The sequence below is a fragment of the Sminthopsis crassicaudata genome, chromosome 4 (genome assembly GCF_048593235.1).
Source record: "Sminthopsis crassicaudata isolate SCR6 chromosome 4, ASM4859323v1, whole genome shotgun sequence".
In the NCBI taxonomy this organism is placed as follows: Eukaryota; Metazoa; Chordata; class Mammalia; order Dasyuromorphia; family Dasyuridae; genus Sminthopsis; species Sminthopsis crassicaudata.
Window position 1 is genome coordinate 337,394,100 of NC_133620.1, and position 14,286 is coordinate 337,408,385.

Consider the following 14,286-nt stretch of genomic DNA (forward strand, 5'->3'; position numbering starts at 1 on the left):
ATTTTGTATAATGAGGTTTATACTATTTATAATAGCCCCCAGGGTCGATTCAAAATTTTTATAAACCTTACATTATCACATTAAATTAAAATTTATTTTTCTCTATTTCCGAGTGCTTGCTGTTTTGGGAAGAAAGGAAGGAGAAGGGAAAAAGGAGAAAAATTTGGAACAGCATTTTGCAAAGGTGAATGTTGAAAACTACCTTTGCATGTATTTGGAAAAAATAAAATACTATTAAAATGTATCATTATTTTCCTGAGGCAATTGGGGTTAAGTGACTTGCCCAGGATAACACAGCTAGGAAGTGTCAAGCATGAGGCCAGACTTGAACTTAGGTCTTCCTGACTTCAGGGCTGGTGCTTTATCCACTGTGCCACCTAGCTGTCCCAAAAATTAAAGATTATGCTTTGGTCTATCAGAGGCAGCACAATGACAACATTCATTAAAGGAGGAAATAAGGAAAGTATTAAAAACAAATACAAGTCCAAAACAGCAAGGACTAAAACACCAGCAAAACTATGATAAATATCTATAAAAATTTAAAAACCTAAAAAATCAAGAGGTCATAGCAACTCAATTGGGGGGGGGGGGAGGGAAGAGGGAGGGGAAGGAATCAAAATCAAACTATAAAAGAATTGCTGAAGAAAAAAAGAATGAATTGACAAGTTCGTTTTTTCATATATTTTCAGACAAAAGACATTCTACCAAAGTCTTGTGAGTCAAATATAATCTTGCTAGTTTTAGATGTTGTTGCTTATTTTCTCACAAGATAGAGTTCAATTTAAAATAGGAAATAACTGTGGTATAAAGAAAAAAAAGGCATCTATAAACTACAAACAAAAGTCCATACTAAGAATTAAAAAAAAACTATAGCAGTTTGGGACCATTTAGCATATAAAAGTGAGCAACTTTATGAATTTCACAGAATTTTAGAGGTAAAAAGGCCTACGAAATTATCAAACCCACATTCCCATACAGATAAAGTAATAAAGAACTTGAGCTGTTAAATTAACTGTCCAAGGTCACACTGCTAGTAACTGGCTGTTTACAGTATATTCTATCCCTCACATGTAGTTAACATGTAAACAATGAATAAATAAATAATTTGAGATTCCAGCTTGGTCCAGTAAGAAAAAATTAAAATCTAAAATGTTATGAAAGACAAAATATTGAAATAGTGACATAAGGAAATCAAGTCAATTATAATAAAGAAAGCATTAAAATATTCAAGACAAATTATAGTCCATCATGAATGGCAATAATGGATTTTGTTTCTGATATTTAATCATTCAGGCTCTCCTGAGGTGCTCAATATGGAAGCAGGTCAAGAGATAAGAAGTATAGAGTGAATAAGCTTTAATGTACTAAGCTATTCACTCTTAAAGATCATGATTGATGCTGTTCCAGATTTACTCTAAAGGAAAATTCATTCTATATCACATAGGCGTAGATCCACTGCAACATAACTTATTTTTCTATCCATCCAAACCTGTTTGTATGTATTAAAATATTATTGAAATTACAATTAAATGACTGAAGAGTCTTAGGAACCTCATGGGCTGATGTTGAATCATGTCTGACTGACTCTGACTCGAGTGGTTTTTTATTCCCTTTTCTGGTAGATGAAAGCAAATAGTTTAAGTAATCTGCTCAGGGTCACACAATTAATAAGTGTTTGAAATTGTATTTAAACTTAGATATTCTTGACTCCAGTGTTCTCTTCACTGAGCCACCTACCTACCACTTTTAGCCCAAATGAAAAAACTTTTGAACAAACTTTGGCCTTTGAGTCCTCTACAGTATCTGGTATACTTAAAGTGAGAAGTATTTTGTTGAATTGGATCTTAACATGAGGTATTAAAAGAAAAAGGCAATTTATACAAAGATATTCATAGCAATGTTAATAGTGGAAAATTTAGAAACAACCCTTACATAATTAAATAGGAAATGGCTAAGCAAAGTAATAACACATGTTAACATACCAACACTTCATGTAACTATGGAAAAGTTTTTCCTTGGATTTTCTTACTATCTAACAGGCATTCAATGAAAAGTACTTGCTTTGTCCAGTGGTTATCAACACTAAGGGTTCTCTTTTTCTGGTTGTACATTTCTTTGAAGACATCTTTTATAACACTTTCCAAATTGACTTTCTTTGTAACAAGAATGCCAAGACAGTTGAGTCACTTATTTTATCTTCTCTATAGATACTGAACAAGAATCTTCTATTCAAATTATTATTCTGTAAGAATACAGAGAGGCTTGGAGAGACTTATATCAACTGATGCTGAGTGAAATGAGCAGAACTAGGAGATCATTATACACTTCAACAACAATACTATATGAGGATGTATTCTGATGGAATTGGATATCTTCAACATAGAGAAGAGCTAATCCAATTCCAATTGATCAATGATGGACAGAATCAGCTACACCCAGAGAAGGAACACTGGGAAATGAGTGTAAACTGTTAGCATTTTTTGTTTTTCTCCCCAGGTTATTTTTACCTTCTGAATCCAATTCTTCCTTTGCAGCAACAACAACAACAAATTTCGGTTCTGCACATATATATTGTATCTAGGATATATTATAATATATTATGTATGGGAATGCCTGCTATCTAGGGGAGGGGGTGGAGGAAAGGAGGGGAAAATTCGGAACAGAAGGGAGTACAAGGGGTAATGTTGTAAAAAAAATGACATGCATATATACTGCCAAAAATGTTATAATTATAAAATTAATTTAAAAAAAAGAATCTTCTATTCAAAATATCAACAGCTAAGAGAACGTTTACAGACTGTCTACAAATGGCAAGATTCTTGGCATATTTTATCTCTTTTCACTGCTGTATCATTTTCACTGTGGGAAGGAAGTGGCAAGGATCTTAAAGGACTGTGGATCTGTTTGTATTGTTTTTGTTTTCTGAGTTGAAGAAACTCAGTTGAAGAGACTCAAAAATTCAGCACCAAATAACCAGCCTACAGATGATGACCTTCTTTTATATTTAGGGAGGTTAGTCCTTAGAAAGAAGTTTTGTGGCTAGGTTTGTATATGCTGATTATAACATTAAAAATATTAACAAAAAAATTCAGAAGCAAACATCCAGTTAATATCAGTTAATGTCAGTAGTACAATTAGGGGAATAAGTACATTAAAATTATTTAAATTTATTTTTTAAAAAACCAAACAAAAGAGATTATGCCTTTGAATACTAAACAGTTGAGGGATCAACTAGGTAAAAGAAAAAACCTCCTATTGCATTAATTCCATTTTACTCAAATTCAACTATTAGAGGAATACAGTCTAATTAATGAATGTACCAAGGTACAGGCCTTTACCATATTGATGGTTTCAGTAGAGAAGATAGAGGAAGAATTAAATATTGCTGAACCATATAAGCTAAACAAAGCCATTTAGAGAAAAAGGTTTCTAGAGATTGAGATCTTTGAGACAGTTTTTTATCTCATAGCTCCACTAGGACCCAGAACAACAAAATGTTGAATGAATACATTAACTAGAAGGTTTATAACACGACCCCCAAATTATTGATCTGAATCTTATTCCCTGGTAGTAACTTAAAAAAACAAAAAAAAAACCCTTGTAAATATAAAAATATTCATAGCCACTCTAAATGTGATAGAAATACATATTGTAAAACAGCTATCTAGAAAAGGACTAAATAAATGGCTAATAGCACAATGAAAAACATTGAGATTGGAGTCAAAAAGACCTGGGTAACAAAGCTACCCTCAGGTACTTACTGGCTGGCTATATCACCCTGAGTGAATAACTTAACCACTCTATGCCTCAGTTTCCTCATCTGTAAAATGGGGATGAAATAGCATTTACCTCCTGGTGGTGTGAGGATCAAATCAAATTTTTTAAGGAGCTTAGCACAGTAAACAAAACATAAATGTTAGCTACTAATATTCATAATATAGTGTAATATGAAAGAAACAGGGAAAATATATATGAAAAGACATTCAACAAAACCAGAACTATATACATACTGATAACTATATGAAAAGAAAAAGCTAGAGATAGTCTTTGCAAATCTTAAGCACCACAGGATCATAATGGTCAAAGCAAGACAGGACTTTAGAGATGATCTAGTGTGACCTCCTAAATCACAATTTAAATGTCATTTGCTACCTTGCCCACCCAAAGCTTCTTAAACTTTTTTATATGCCCAGAATAGGTATCTTGTCACCCCTAGCATGTAAATTCACATATTATTGTACCTTGCACAGCCCTAATATGCATAGAACTTCAGGGATGTTTCTTAAGACTAGAATAGTCAAAAAAAGTCATTATTTTGCTAGTTCTAAGAAAACAGAGATCCATACTGATAATGGAAGATACAAATGATCACAGTATTTAATAAAAAGCCCCACAGCAGAATTATATAACTAGAAGAAACTGCTCAGACAGTTAGATTTTGCTTTAATGAGCACATAGTTGCATGAACCTAAAAATTCTATTTTGAAGGAAGTATTTATGTAGTATTACACATAAGTTCCTTGAAAAGAAAGAGATATAAGTGAGCGCTAACCTTGGTATTGTCTGAATAATGAAGATATCTTGACCTCGAACAGATTCTTTTATTTCAACTCTTGTTTCTAAAAAGAAAAAAAGAATTTAAACTCAGATAGCTTATAGCTCAATTGATATAACTTAAAGTATATTATTAAAAAGTTTTCTTGTCAACCCATAAACATTTATAAAGTGCCTACTATGTGTCAGGTTCTATGCTTAAGTACCAGGGATATAAAAAGAAGGGGAAAAGACAATCCTGTCCCTTCCCTCAAGTTGTTTACAATCTAATGGGGAAAACAATATACAAACAAATACATAAAAAAGCAACCTATAGACAGGATGGATAGGAAATAATTATCAAGGGAATAATTTACAGAGGGAAAGTACTATAAATTTAAAGAAACTGGGAAAAACTTCCTCTAAAAAGTGAGGATTTTAGTTGGTATTAAAAGAAATCAAAGTCAGTAATTGGAATAGAGGGGAGAGAGCATTCCAGGTAAGGAGGACAGGGAGAAAATGCTCAGAACTGAGAAATGGAGCATCTTATTCTTAGAAGTTAGGAGATTAATGTTACTGGATTGAAGAGTACATATTGGGGAATAAAGTATAGAAAGACTGGAAAACGGCTTTGAATGCCAAATAGAGTACTTTTTATTTGCTTTTGTAGGTAACAGCCACTGGAATTTACTGGAAAGAGTGGTGGGAGTAGGGAGGGAGGGAGAATGACATGATCAGAACTATTTTGGGAAATTTTACTTTAGGGGCTGAATGGAAGATGGATTGGAGTAGAGAGAGACTTGAAGCAGGCAGACCCACAAGCAGTCTATTGTAATAATCAAGGCATGAGGTGATGAAAGCCTGCACTAAAGTGGTAGTAGTATCAGGAGATATATTTGAAGCAAGTTACCAGGCCTGTGCCCTTCACATCCAGAGAGTTCTATGGAAACTGAACGTAGATCAAAACACAGCATTTTCACCTTTGTTTCTATTTCTTTGCTTGTATGTTTTCCCCCCTTTTTTTCGTGGTCTTTTTTTTCTTTTTGATGATTTTTCTTGTGCAACATGATGAATATGGAAATGTTTAGAAGAACTGCATTTTTTTGTTTACTGTCTTGGGGAAGGGGAGAGAGGGAGAAATGTAAAATACAAGGTTTTGCAAAGATACATGTTGAAAAATATCCTTGCATGTATTTGGAAAAATAAAATAATAACAATAAAAAAGAAATTATCAGGTCTTAACAACCATTTGGATAATGTAGAGTGAGAGATAGTGATGAATACAAGATGACTTCTGTAGTAGTGAACCCGGGAGGATTGGGATGATAGTGTTACTTTTCCAGTATAGGGAAGGTAACCAAGCAGCTAGATAGCCATTATTATTCTTTTTATTTTCTTTTTTTATTTCTAATCTTTTCTTTTTTATTGTGAACTTAATCATCAACAAATACAAACATTTCAATATACAAAGAACAAGATCTGAATAAAACATGGTGAACTTGTGTTACATGGTTTTTAAAACTACATAACAAAATTACTAAGATAGAAACAAAATTGCTGTTTATGATACCTTCACACTTTCAGAATTTTAAAAATGTTTCACTGATTTTTTTTTTTTGGGGGGGAGGTATTATCTATCATTATTAACCTATAATGCTCACTGTCCTGAATAGAAGCCCTCACTTTAATACATTTGTAGAGTTTAACAAAACAAATTAATTCATTGGCTATAGAGGAAGCCTATTTCATTCTAAATCTCTAGCCCATTACTTTTTGAATTCACCATAGTTCAATGCTTTGATCAGAGTTTTTAAGTTTTTAAAAATCCTCTTTCTTTATAACAGTATAAGGGTCAATGCATGAACTAATCCATTTGAACTACAATTTAAATAAGTCAAAGGTTTCACTGGACCCATCATTCATAATTTTGAATTATTCTGACAAAATCATTATACAATTTGTTCAGCTTTTCCCCAAATGACAAAAACCTATTTTATTTTGACCAAATTGCCAGTGTACTTTTGAACATAAGTTTTTTTCTGCCTGTCCTTGACCCACTTGGGATATATGACTAATACTAATATCCCTAATTCAAAGGGCATATAGTATTTACTAACTTTGGAACACTGTTACAAACTTTTCAAAATGATTAAATTTGGAACTCTTAACAAAATGGCTAATTTCTTTATAGGAACATGTTCCGTAATATCAAAAAACTAGGGGAAAAGTATATTCATTTCTTGAGGAATGGCTAAATTATGGTAAATGAATGTAATTGATTACTACTATAAGAAACAACAAATATGATGAATACAGAAAAGCATGGGAAGATTTTAATAAGTAATTAATATTGGAAAATGATATACACAATATCTAAAACACTAGAACAAGAAATTGAAACTGAAAACAGTGAAATTATGATGACTCAGGGGATATGAAAGAGGACCTCCTCCTACTTCTTTGTCTAGGGAGAGAGGACACTGTAGATTCATCAAGTTGCTTAGCTTTGCTAAACCATTTCCCCTCCCCCACTTATTGCCAGGGCTTGCTCTCTGGGGTAAATGAAGGGTATACTGCATTAGAATGAGTGATATAATATATAATATAAAGTGATATAAAAATGAAAAGATAACAAGTATAACTATTGCTGGTATTCCTCTTCTTATCTTTGCCAATTTGATGGGAGATGTAACCCTAAAATTCTATCAATCTGCATTTGCTTTGTAATTGGGGACTTTTAGTATTTTTTAATATTCTTGTTGATAGCTTACTTTTCTTCTACTGAGGAAAAAAAAAAAACAGTAACATTGAAACACAATCTCCTATGTGGTATGGATCAAATTTTTTAAAAGTTGTGTTGTTTTTTCATCTTTCTGTCACTAGCACAATGCATCAAACACAACTAAGTTAGCTCTTGCCTGTTTGCTGAATTAATACTAAAAACTAATAACATTTTCTAAATGTAAATGTTTCTGGGATCCTGCATACAGTGGAAAAAAAGAGAACTTAAGGATGAGAAGTAACCATGAAACCTGAATTTAGGTTCTGCCACTTACCATATCTGTGACTTTGGATAAGAGACTTCCCCTCTCTAGACCCAATTTCCTCATTATAAAATGAGGGGGGACTAACTTTGAAAATTTCCTTCAGCTCTTAATCTATGGATCCTATTTATCCTTGTCAAAGAAACTATATGCAAAAAACTGAGAAGCTTCTAAAAAATATTGTATAAAAAGCTTATTTCTAAACTAAGCAAGTTAGTGAATAATGGCAAAAAGTCTCACCTCCATTTGTCTCCTGGTACACAACAGACTTTCCCAACTCGGCACCAAGACGCCTACAGGAAGAAAAACAGTGATTAATGTATATATTAGTAGTATAGGGGATACAGAGGAACCATTGCCATTCATGGAGTAGAAAAGGTCATTCTCAAAGAAAATAGCCAAAAGAAGATAGAGGGTCTGGGTGGCACAGAAGCAGTATCCAATATCTCTTATGTTCCAACAACAACCTAATGAGTAGCATAATGGTCACCAATTTCTGTATCCCATACCCCAGAAAAATGTCTTTCAGGCAGGACCTGAGCTTTACAATAACTCTAAAAGCCTCCCAATAACAGAGAAGAGAGGAAAGAAGAGAAAATTCAACCCTATATTTTTCAACTAAGGAAAGGAAATGGTATGGTTAAAGGCCACAAATCATATCCAATGCTACAGACATACAGTAGCATCTCTCATTCCATTCACAATTTTGAGTCTGCCCTTCAATCTTAAATACTTTGAGAAAAAAATACTTTGAGATTATCTGATTTTGTTTTTGTTTGTTAGAGGTTTTTAGGAAGGAGGAGAGAAAGATCATGGGAAAAATCAGAAAAATTACTGGCATAAAGATTTTATAAGGTAGAACTAAGGTCTTTAATTAAAACTTTGGAAACTCCAAATAGGTTGAAAAACAGGGCTAAAAATGAGAAGTTTTTGTGTATAAATTTATATATAAAGGCTATAAATGAGAAACTGTTCAAAAGGAGCCAGAAACTAGTAAAGGTTGGAAAGGAGGGGCGGGGGGGGGGGGGGGGGGGGGGCTGCCACCAGGAAGGCAAGCATGGTCTGATAAACTGGCTTTTTTTGAAGCCTGTAGGCTCTGGGAGAAGAGTTGCATCAGGGAAAGTAGTACTTATAAAAGGGCACTGAAATTAACTGGTTGACTTTGATAGTACTGAAAGTTTGCAAGTTCACAGCAAGTTCCCTGAGATTCTGAAATGCAACACTCAAACACCCCCAGCAAAAAAGCAACAGGACCAGGATGGACCTACCTTCTAGGTGTGCTCTAAAGTCCAAAGATGGAAAGTATCCTGGAAGCATGAGCAAATTTTTTTTTAAAATCCCTCCATAAAAAAACCATTATGATGACAAGGAAGTTCAGGACATAAATGCAAAAGATGATTTTAAACATCTATACATAAAGATTCAAAGAAAAACACAGCTATGTTTTATATATATATATATATATATATATGTAAAGGGCTAGAACTGAGCAGTGCACTTGGATAATGAAGCACGTGAGACTAATTGCCAATTGGACGGTTCCCTATTAACTTGTTTGAAGATTGACCCTCCCCAGCTGTTCAGTGCTGACTTGATTGGTGGGACAAAGAGGGGGAAGTGACTTATGTGGGAGGAGTAAGAAACTTGGGTTGTGGAACTCACGCTCACTTGCACTTGTGACCTGGCTTTGGAGGTGACGGTAAAGATCTAGAATAAAGACATTTAGTGATCCTGACTCCTGCTGATTTCTGGGAAGATAGAGTTCCAGCATTTGACGCCCCATGTTGGGCGCCATTTGTAACGTGCTCTCCTGGCAGTTACAATTACTAGTCTGTCCTAGACCCACCAGAGTACCTTTGACCACTGTGCTTAGCAGTGTGAACTCTACCAGGCTCGCCTCCTCTGAGGCCTTCAAAGGTCTCTGGCCACAATCTCTTGAATCTGTATCTTAATAACCGGTAGCGCACTCAAGAACAGCCACGTGTAATCTTAAAAGCCTTTATTATACCTACTCACATAATGCCCTAACTGATGCCCTGACTTGTTGGTTCCCTAGTGAACACCTGGTCAGAAGAAAACGTGTTCACTACTAAAATCCTTACCTCTTTTGGCTATCCATCTTGGCTTGGCCACCCAGGCTAGGGAGCCAGGGTGAAGAGCGCCAGGTTAAAGAGAGCGACTGCTGCCTGCAGTGGGCTTACATAGGGCCTGTGAGGTCACACACACAGCCTTAGCTGAGCCTTATAAAAGATATGAATGGACAGTTTTGCCACAGGGAATGAAAAATAGCCCTACTATGTGTCAAATGTATGTTGCTGCTGCTCTTAGTCCAGTAAGAAAAGTATTTCCAAAAGTAATGTTATTACATTACATGGATGATATATTGGGATGTGCACCTGAGGAACAAATGTTAGAAGCATGTCTACAAAAAACCATAGAAACACTAAGGAATTATAAATTGCACATAGCTTCAGAAAAGATTCAAAGACATGCTCCTTTCCAATACTTAGGACATGAAATATATCCTAAGGTGCTTACAGTACAAAAACTCTCCTTAAGAACAGAGAAGCTAAACACCTTAAATGACTTCCAGAAATTGATAGGAGATATCCAATGGATGCGTCCCGTGCTAGGCTTGACTACCTGTCAATTGCAACCATTATATGACATTTTAAGGGGAGACAGTGCTTTAAATTTACCACGCCAGCTTACAAAAGAAGCTCAAGAGGCTCTGAGACAAGTTGAACTGGCTTTATCCAATGTGGTTGAAAGAGTCACTCAAAAACCCTTGGAAATATCAGTTTTTGCTACACAAGAGGCATCCACAGCAGTCCTTCATCAAGGAGACAGTGTGATAGAGTGGGTGAACCTCCCAGAACAACCAGAACAAAGCCTTATTCCTTACCCAGTGCTTGTGGCTAGAATTTTATTAAAGGCCATTAAGCAAGCAGTACAATTATCTGGGACAAGACCTGACAAGATATTCACCTTTTATACTAATGCACAAGTTAATGTGTGCTGCAAAACCATCCCAGAGTGGCAAATTTTATTAACCATGGCTCCAAATTTTGCACACGGGTCTCCATTAAAGATAACCAGACTGCTACATAATTGGCAATGGATTCTTGAAGAAAAGGTTTCTAAAGCTCCTCTTAAAGGACCAACTATCTTTACAGATGCATCCAAACATAATATTTGCGCTGTGTATTATCGTGACTTAACTATAAAGAGAGTAATCAGAACTCCTTTTCAGTCCACTCAGCAGAATGAATTGTATGCAATCATTCTAGCTCTTGCTTATTATCCGGGAGACATAAATATAATATCTGATTCAGCCTATTCAGTAGGTGTGGTACAAAGAATTGCCACAGCCCAAATAAAATTTGTAGTCTCCAATATATATCAGCTCTTTAAAGTGCTTCAAGAGCAAGTGAGAAAGCATCCAGGTAAGATTTATATTTTGCATGTCCACTCCCATAGTGGACTTCCAGGTCCTATTTTTGATGGTAATTCAAAGGCAGATAGCCTTCTAACCATGCTGGCCAGTACTCCTTTATTTCAAGAAGCACAAGAATCTCATTCTAAATATCATCAGGCTGCCCGAGCTTTACATTTGCAATTTGGAATAAAAAGAGAAGAAGCTAGGAGCATAGTAAAAGCCTGTACAGCTTGCCTTCCTTTCCATGCTCCTACACTCCCTCCAGGGAAGAACCCTCGTGGTTTGAGACCTAATGAAATTTGGCAAATGGATGTGACCCATTATAAATCTTTTGGTCGTCTATCTTTTATCCATGTCATGGTAGACATCTTTTCAGGATTCACATTTGCAATGCCAGCAGCAAAAGAGACAGCCCGAGTGGTAACTGAATTCCTTATACAAGCATTTGCAATTATGGGTGTGCCACAAGCAATAAAAACAGACAATGGACCTGCATATACTTCTAAACATTTTACACATTTTTGTGCACAGTATAAGATTTTACATACCACAGGCATACCCTTTAATCCTCAAGGGCAGGCAACAGTAGAGAGAAGAAACAGAGATATTAAGACACTCCTCCAAAAACAAAAGAAAGGGGGAGCCACGGGTAACCCTAGAGAACTTCTAAATTTAGTTCTCTATACCATTAATTTTTTAATTTTTGACAAAGATGCACTGGCTCCAGCAGACAGGTTTTATAACCCACAGGAAGGGCAGTGTCCAGTGCGAGCAGCTCCACTGTCTTTAGATAATCGCCAAGTGATGTGGAGAGACCCAGAAAGTGGTGAATGGAAGGGACCAGATAGGTTAACTGCTTGGGGGAGAGGGTTTGCTTGTATCTCTACAGATGGAGAAGGAATCAGATGGGTGCCAATGAGCCATATTCGCCTTGTCCATCGGAGAGAGACAGAGCAGACCCTTGAAACGAAGGAGAAGACCCAAGAAACATCGGATGGTTCTGTTGCTGACTGTGCCCACCACTGAAAGAACCTGGCAGTTATGGCGTTTGACCCATGGACATCAAAAACTGTTGGACTTGAAAATCCTCAGGAATCACTGGATTCTCTGAGTCATCATAAGACTATTGTAGGACTGAAAGTCCTCAGGAATCATTGGATTCTCTGAGGCATCATAAGACTGTTGCTGGATTTCAAAACCTTGTGGGGATCATTGGATTCCCTAACATATAAAAAGACTGATGTGGGACTTCAAAAACTTGTGGGGATCATTGGATTCCCTAACAGTGAAGCAATGGACAAAAGATTGGTTTTGGACTATCTCTTGGTTGCTGAAGAAGGGGTATGTGTGTCTGGTGTTTACATACCCTCCTTCTCGGACTTCTGGAAATCTCTTACAATACCATGTTGATTTATATTACTTGTTATATCACTACTTGCATGTACAATTCCTGTTTGTTACACCACATCGAGTCTGCACTGACTGTGGGGAGAGTCACCACTAATAGCCTCTGCGTTATTGCTATGTGCTTGTGTAATAACTCCCATGTTGATGGGTTTGTGCATACTTGTCTCTAATAAGGCCCTTCAATCCAGAAACCCGCTAGCAAATCCCCACTTCTCTTTGGTGCTTTTCATCTCCCTTCCTGAGATGTCAGGGAGGGCGTGATTATCTCCTTTTTAGTGCTTTCATCTCCCCTCCTGAGAAGTCAGGGGGGGGGCGTGATCACCTCCTTTTTGGGGTTCTCATCTCCCTGAAAAGTCAGGGACGGCGCGACCTCCTGTGGTCTAAAACAAAAGAAAGCGGGAGATGTAAAGGGCTAGAACTGAGCAATGCACTTGGATAATGAAGCATGTGAGACTAATTGCCAATTGGATGGTTCCCTATTAACTTGTTTGAAGGTTGACCCTCCCCAGCTGTTCTGTGCTGACTTGATTGGTGGGACAAAGAGGGGGAAGTGACTTGTGTGGGAGGAGTAAGAGAAACTTGGGTTGTGGAACTCACGCTCACTTGCACTTGTGACCTGGCTTTGGAAGTGATATAAGAACTGAGTGTAGAAATTCTGAAATATAAACATAGGAGTCAAATGAAACTAAATAGAAACAATCCCTCCATGAGGAAACAAGAAACAGTCAAAAATCCAGGAATTCTAATTGAATATATAAACAGTCAAAAATCCAGGAATTCTAATTGAATATATAAACAGTCAAAAATCCAGGAATTCTAATTGAATATATATATGCTGGAACTCTATCTTCCCAGAAATCAGTAGGAGTCAGGATCACTAAATGTCTTTATTCTAGATCTTTACCTCACTTCCAAAGCCAGAATATTAGAAAGGGGAAGCTAGGTGATGGAATGGATAGTGCACTAGCCTTAAAGTCAGGAAGATCTGAGTTCAAATCTGGTCTTAGACACTTAATACTTCCTAGCTGTATGACCCTGGGCAAGTCACAACCCCAATTGCCTCAGGGGGGGAAAAAGAATATCAAAAAGTCCTTTTTTATTAAAGGCCATTTTTTCTCCCTGTGTAGAGTTTATGCTTGGTTTTGTAGGTTTGTAGGGTCTTATATACTTGCTTGTCAACCTTTATAGTTTACATTTTGAACTATTCTATTCCAAGATTTTTACTCCTTCCAAACAGTTACAGTATAATCTTGTATGATTTTTATTTAGTTCATTCAGATTTTTGGGAGTTTGTTGGCATAAATAACTGATCTGGAAAACAGACTAAGGGGGAGAAAAATTCAAGAATCACTGCAAAAATAAAAAAAATTTTAAAAATAAAGAAATTCAAATACTGAAGAGGAAGTCAGGATCACACAGGATTTAGTACCACTATCAAGAAAAGATCTTGTAATGTAGTATTCAAGAAGGTAAAGGATATGTCATTTAAGCCAAGAATAATTTAACCAGCAAGACTAAATATAATGCTTTAGGAGGATGGTTCTTTAAAGAAATGAAAGCTTTCCAAACATTCTGATGAAAAGATCAAAGCTGTGTAGGAACTGTAAAGTTTAAATACTTCAATCTAATTCTCTTCTCTACTGGTCAAAAGAAGGAATACAAATACATATACATATACATATATATATATACATACACACACGTAAGGAAATACATTTCACTCAACAGGGAAACCAGAAGAAAAGGGAGGAAAAGGGTAATCAATGGCAGATTAAGGGACAGATTAATCCTAAACAAAACTCTTAAGGATATAGAAAAATATTTCTTTTTGAGGGGACAAAGGTGGCAAAAATGGGAACCTGA

At 35.9% G+C, this 14,286-nt stretch overlaps 1 protein-coding gene across 1 annotated transcript in view; it reads right to left on the reverse strand.

Moving 5' to 3' along the window:
• The window catches only part of PRPSAP1 (phosphoribosyl pyrophosphate synthetase associated protein 1), a 35,809-nt gene that overhangs the window by 14,690 nt on the left and 6,833 nt on the right, over positions 1-14,286 (reverse strand). The window contains exons 2-3 of the mRNA XM_074260808.1: positions 7,818-7,870; positions 4,553-4,619 (exon numbers count right to left, since the gene is read on the reverse strand). Of these exons, the coding sequence (XP_074116909.1) occupies positions 4,553-4,619; positions 7,818-7,870 (120 nt within the window). The remainder of the gene's footprint in view (positions 1-4,552; positions 4,620-7,817; positions 7,871-14,286) is intronic.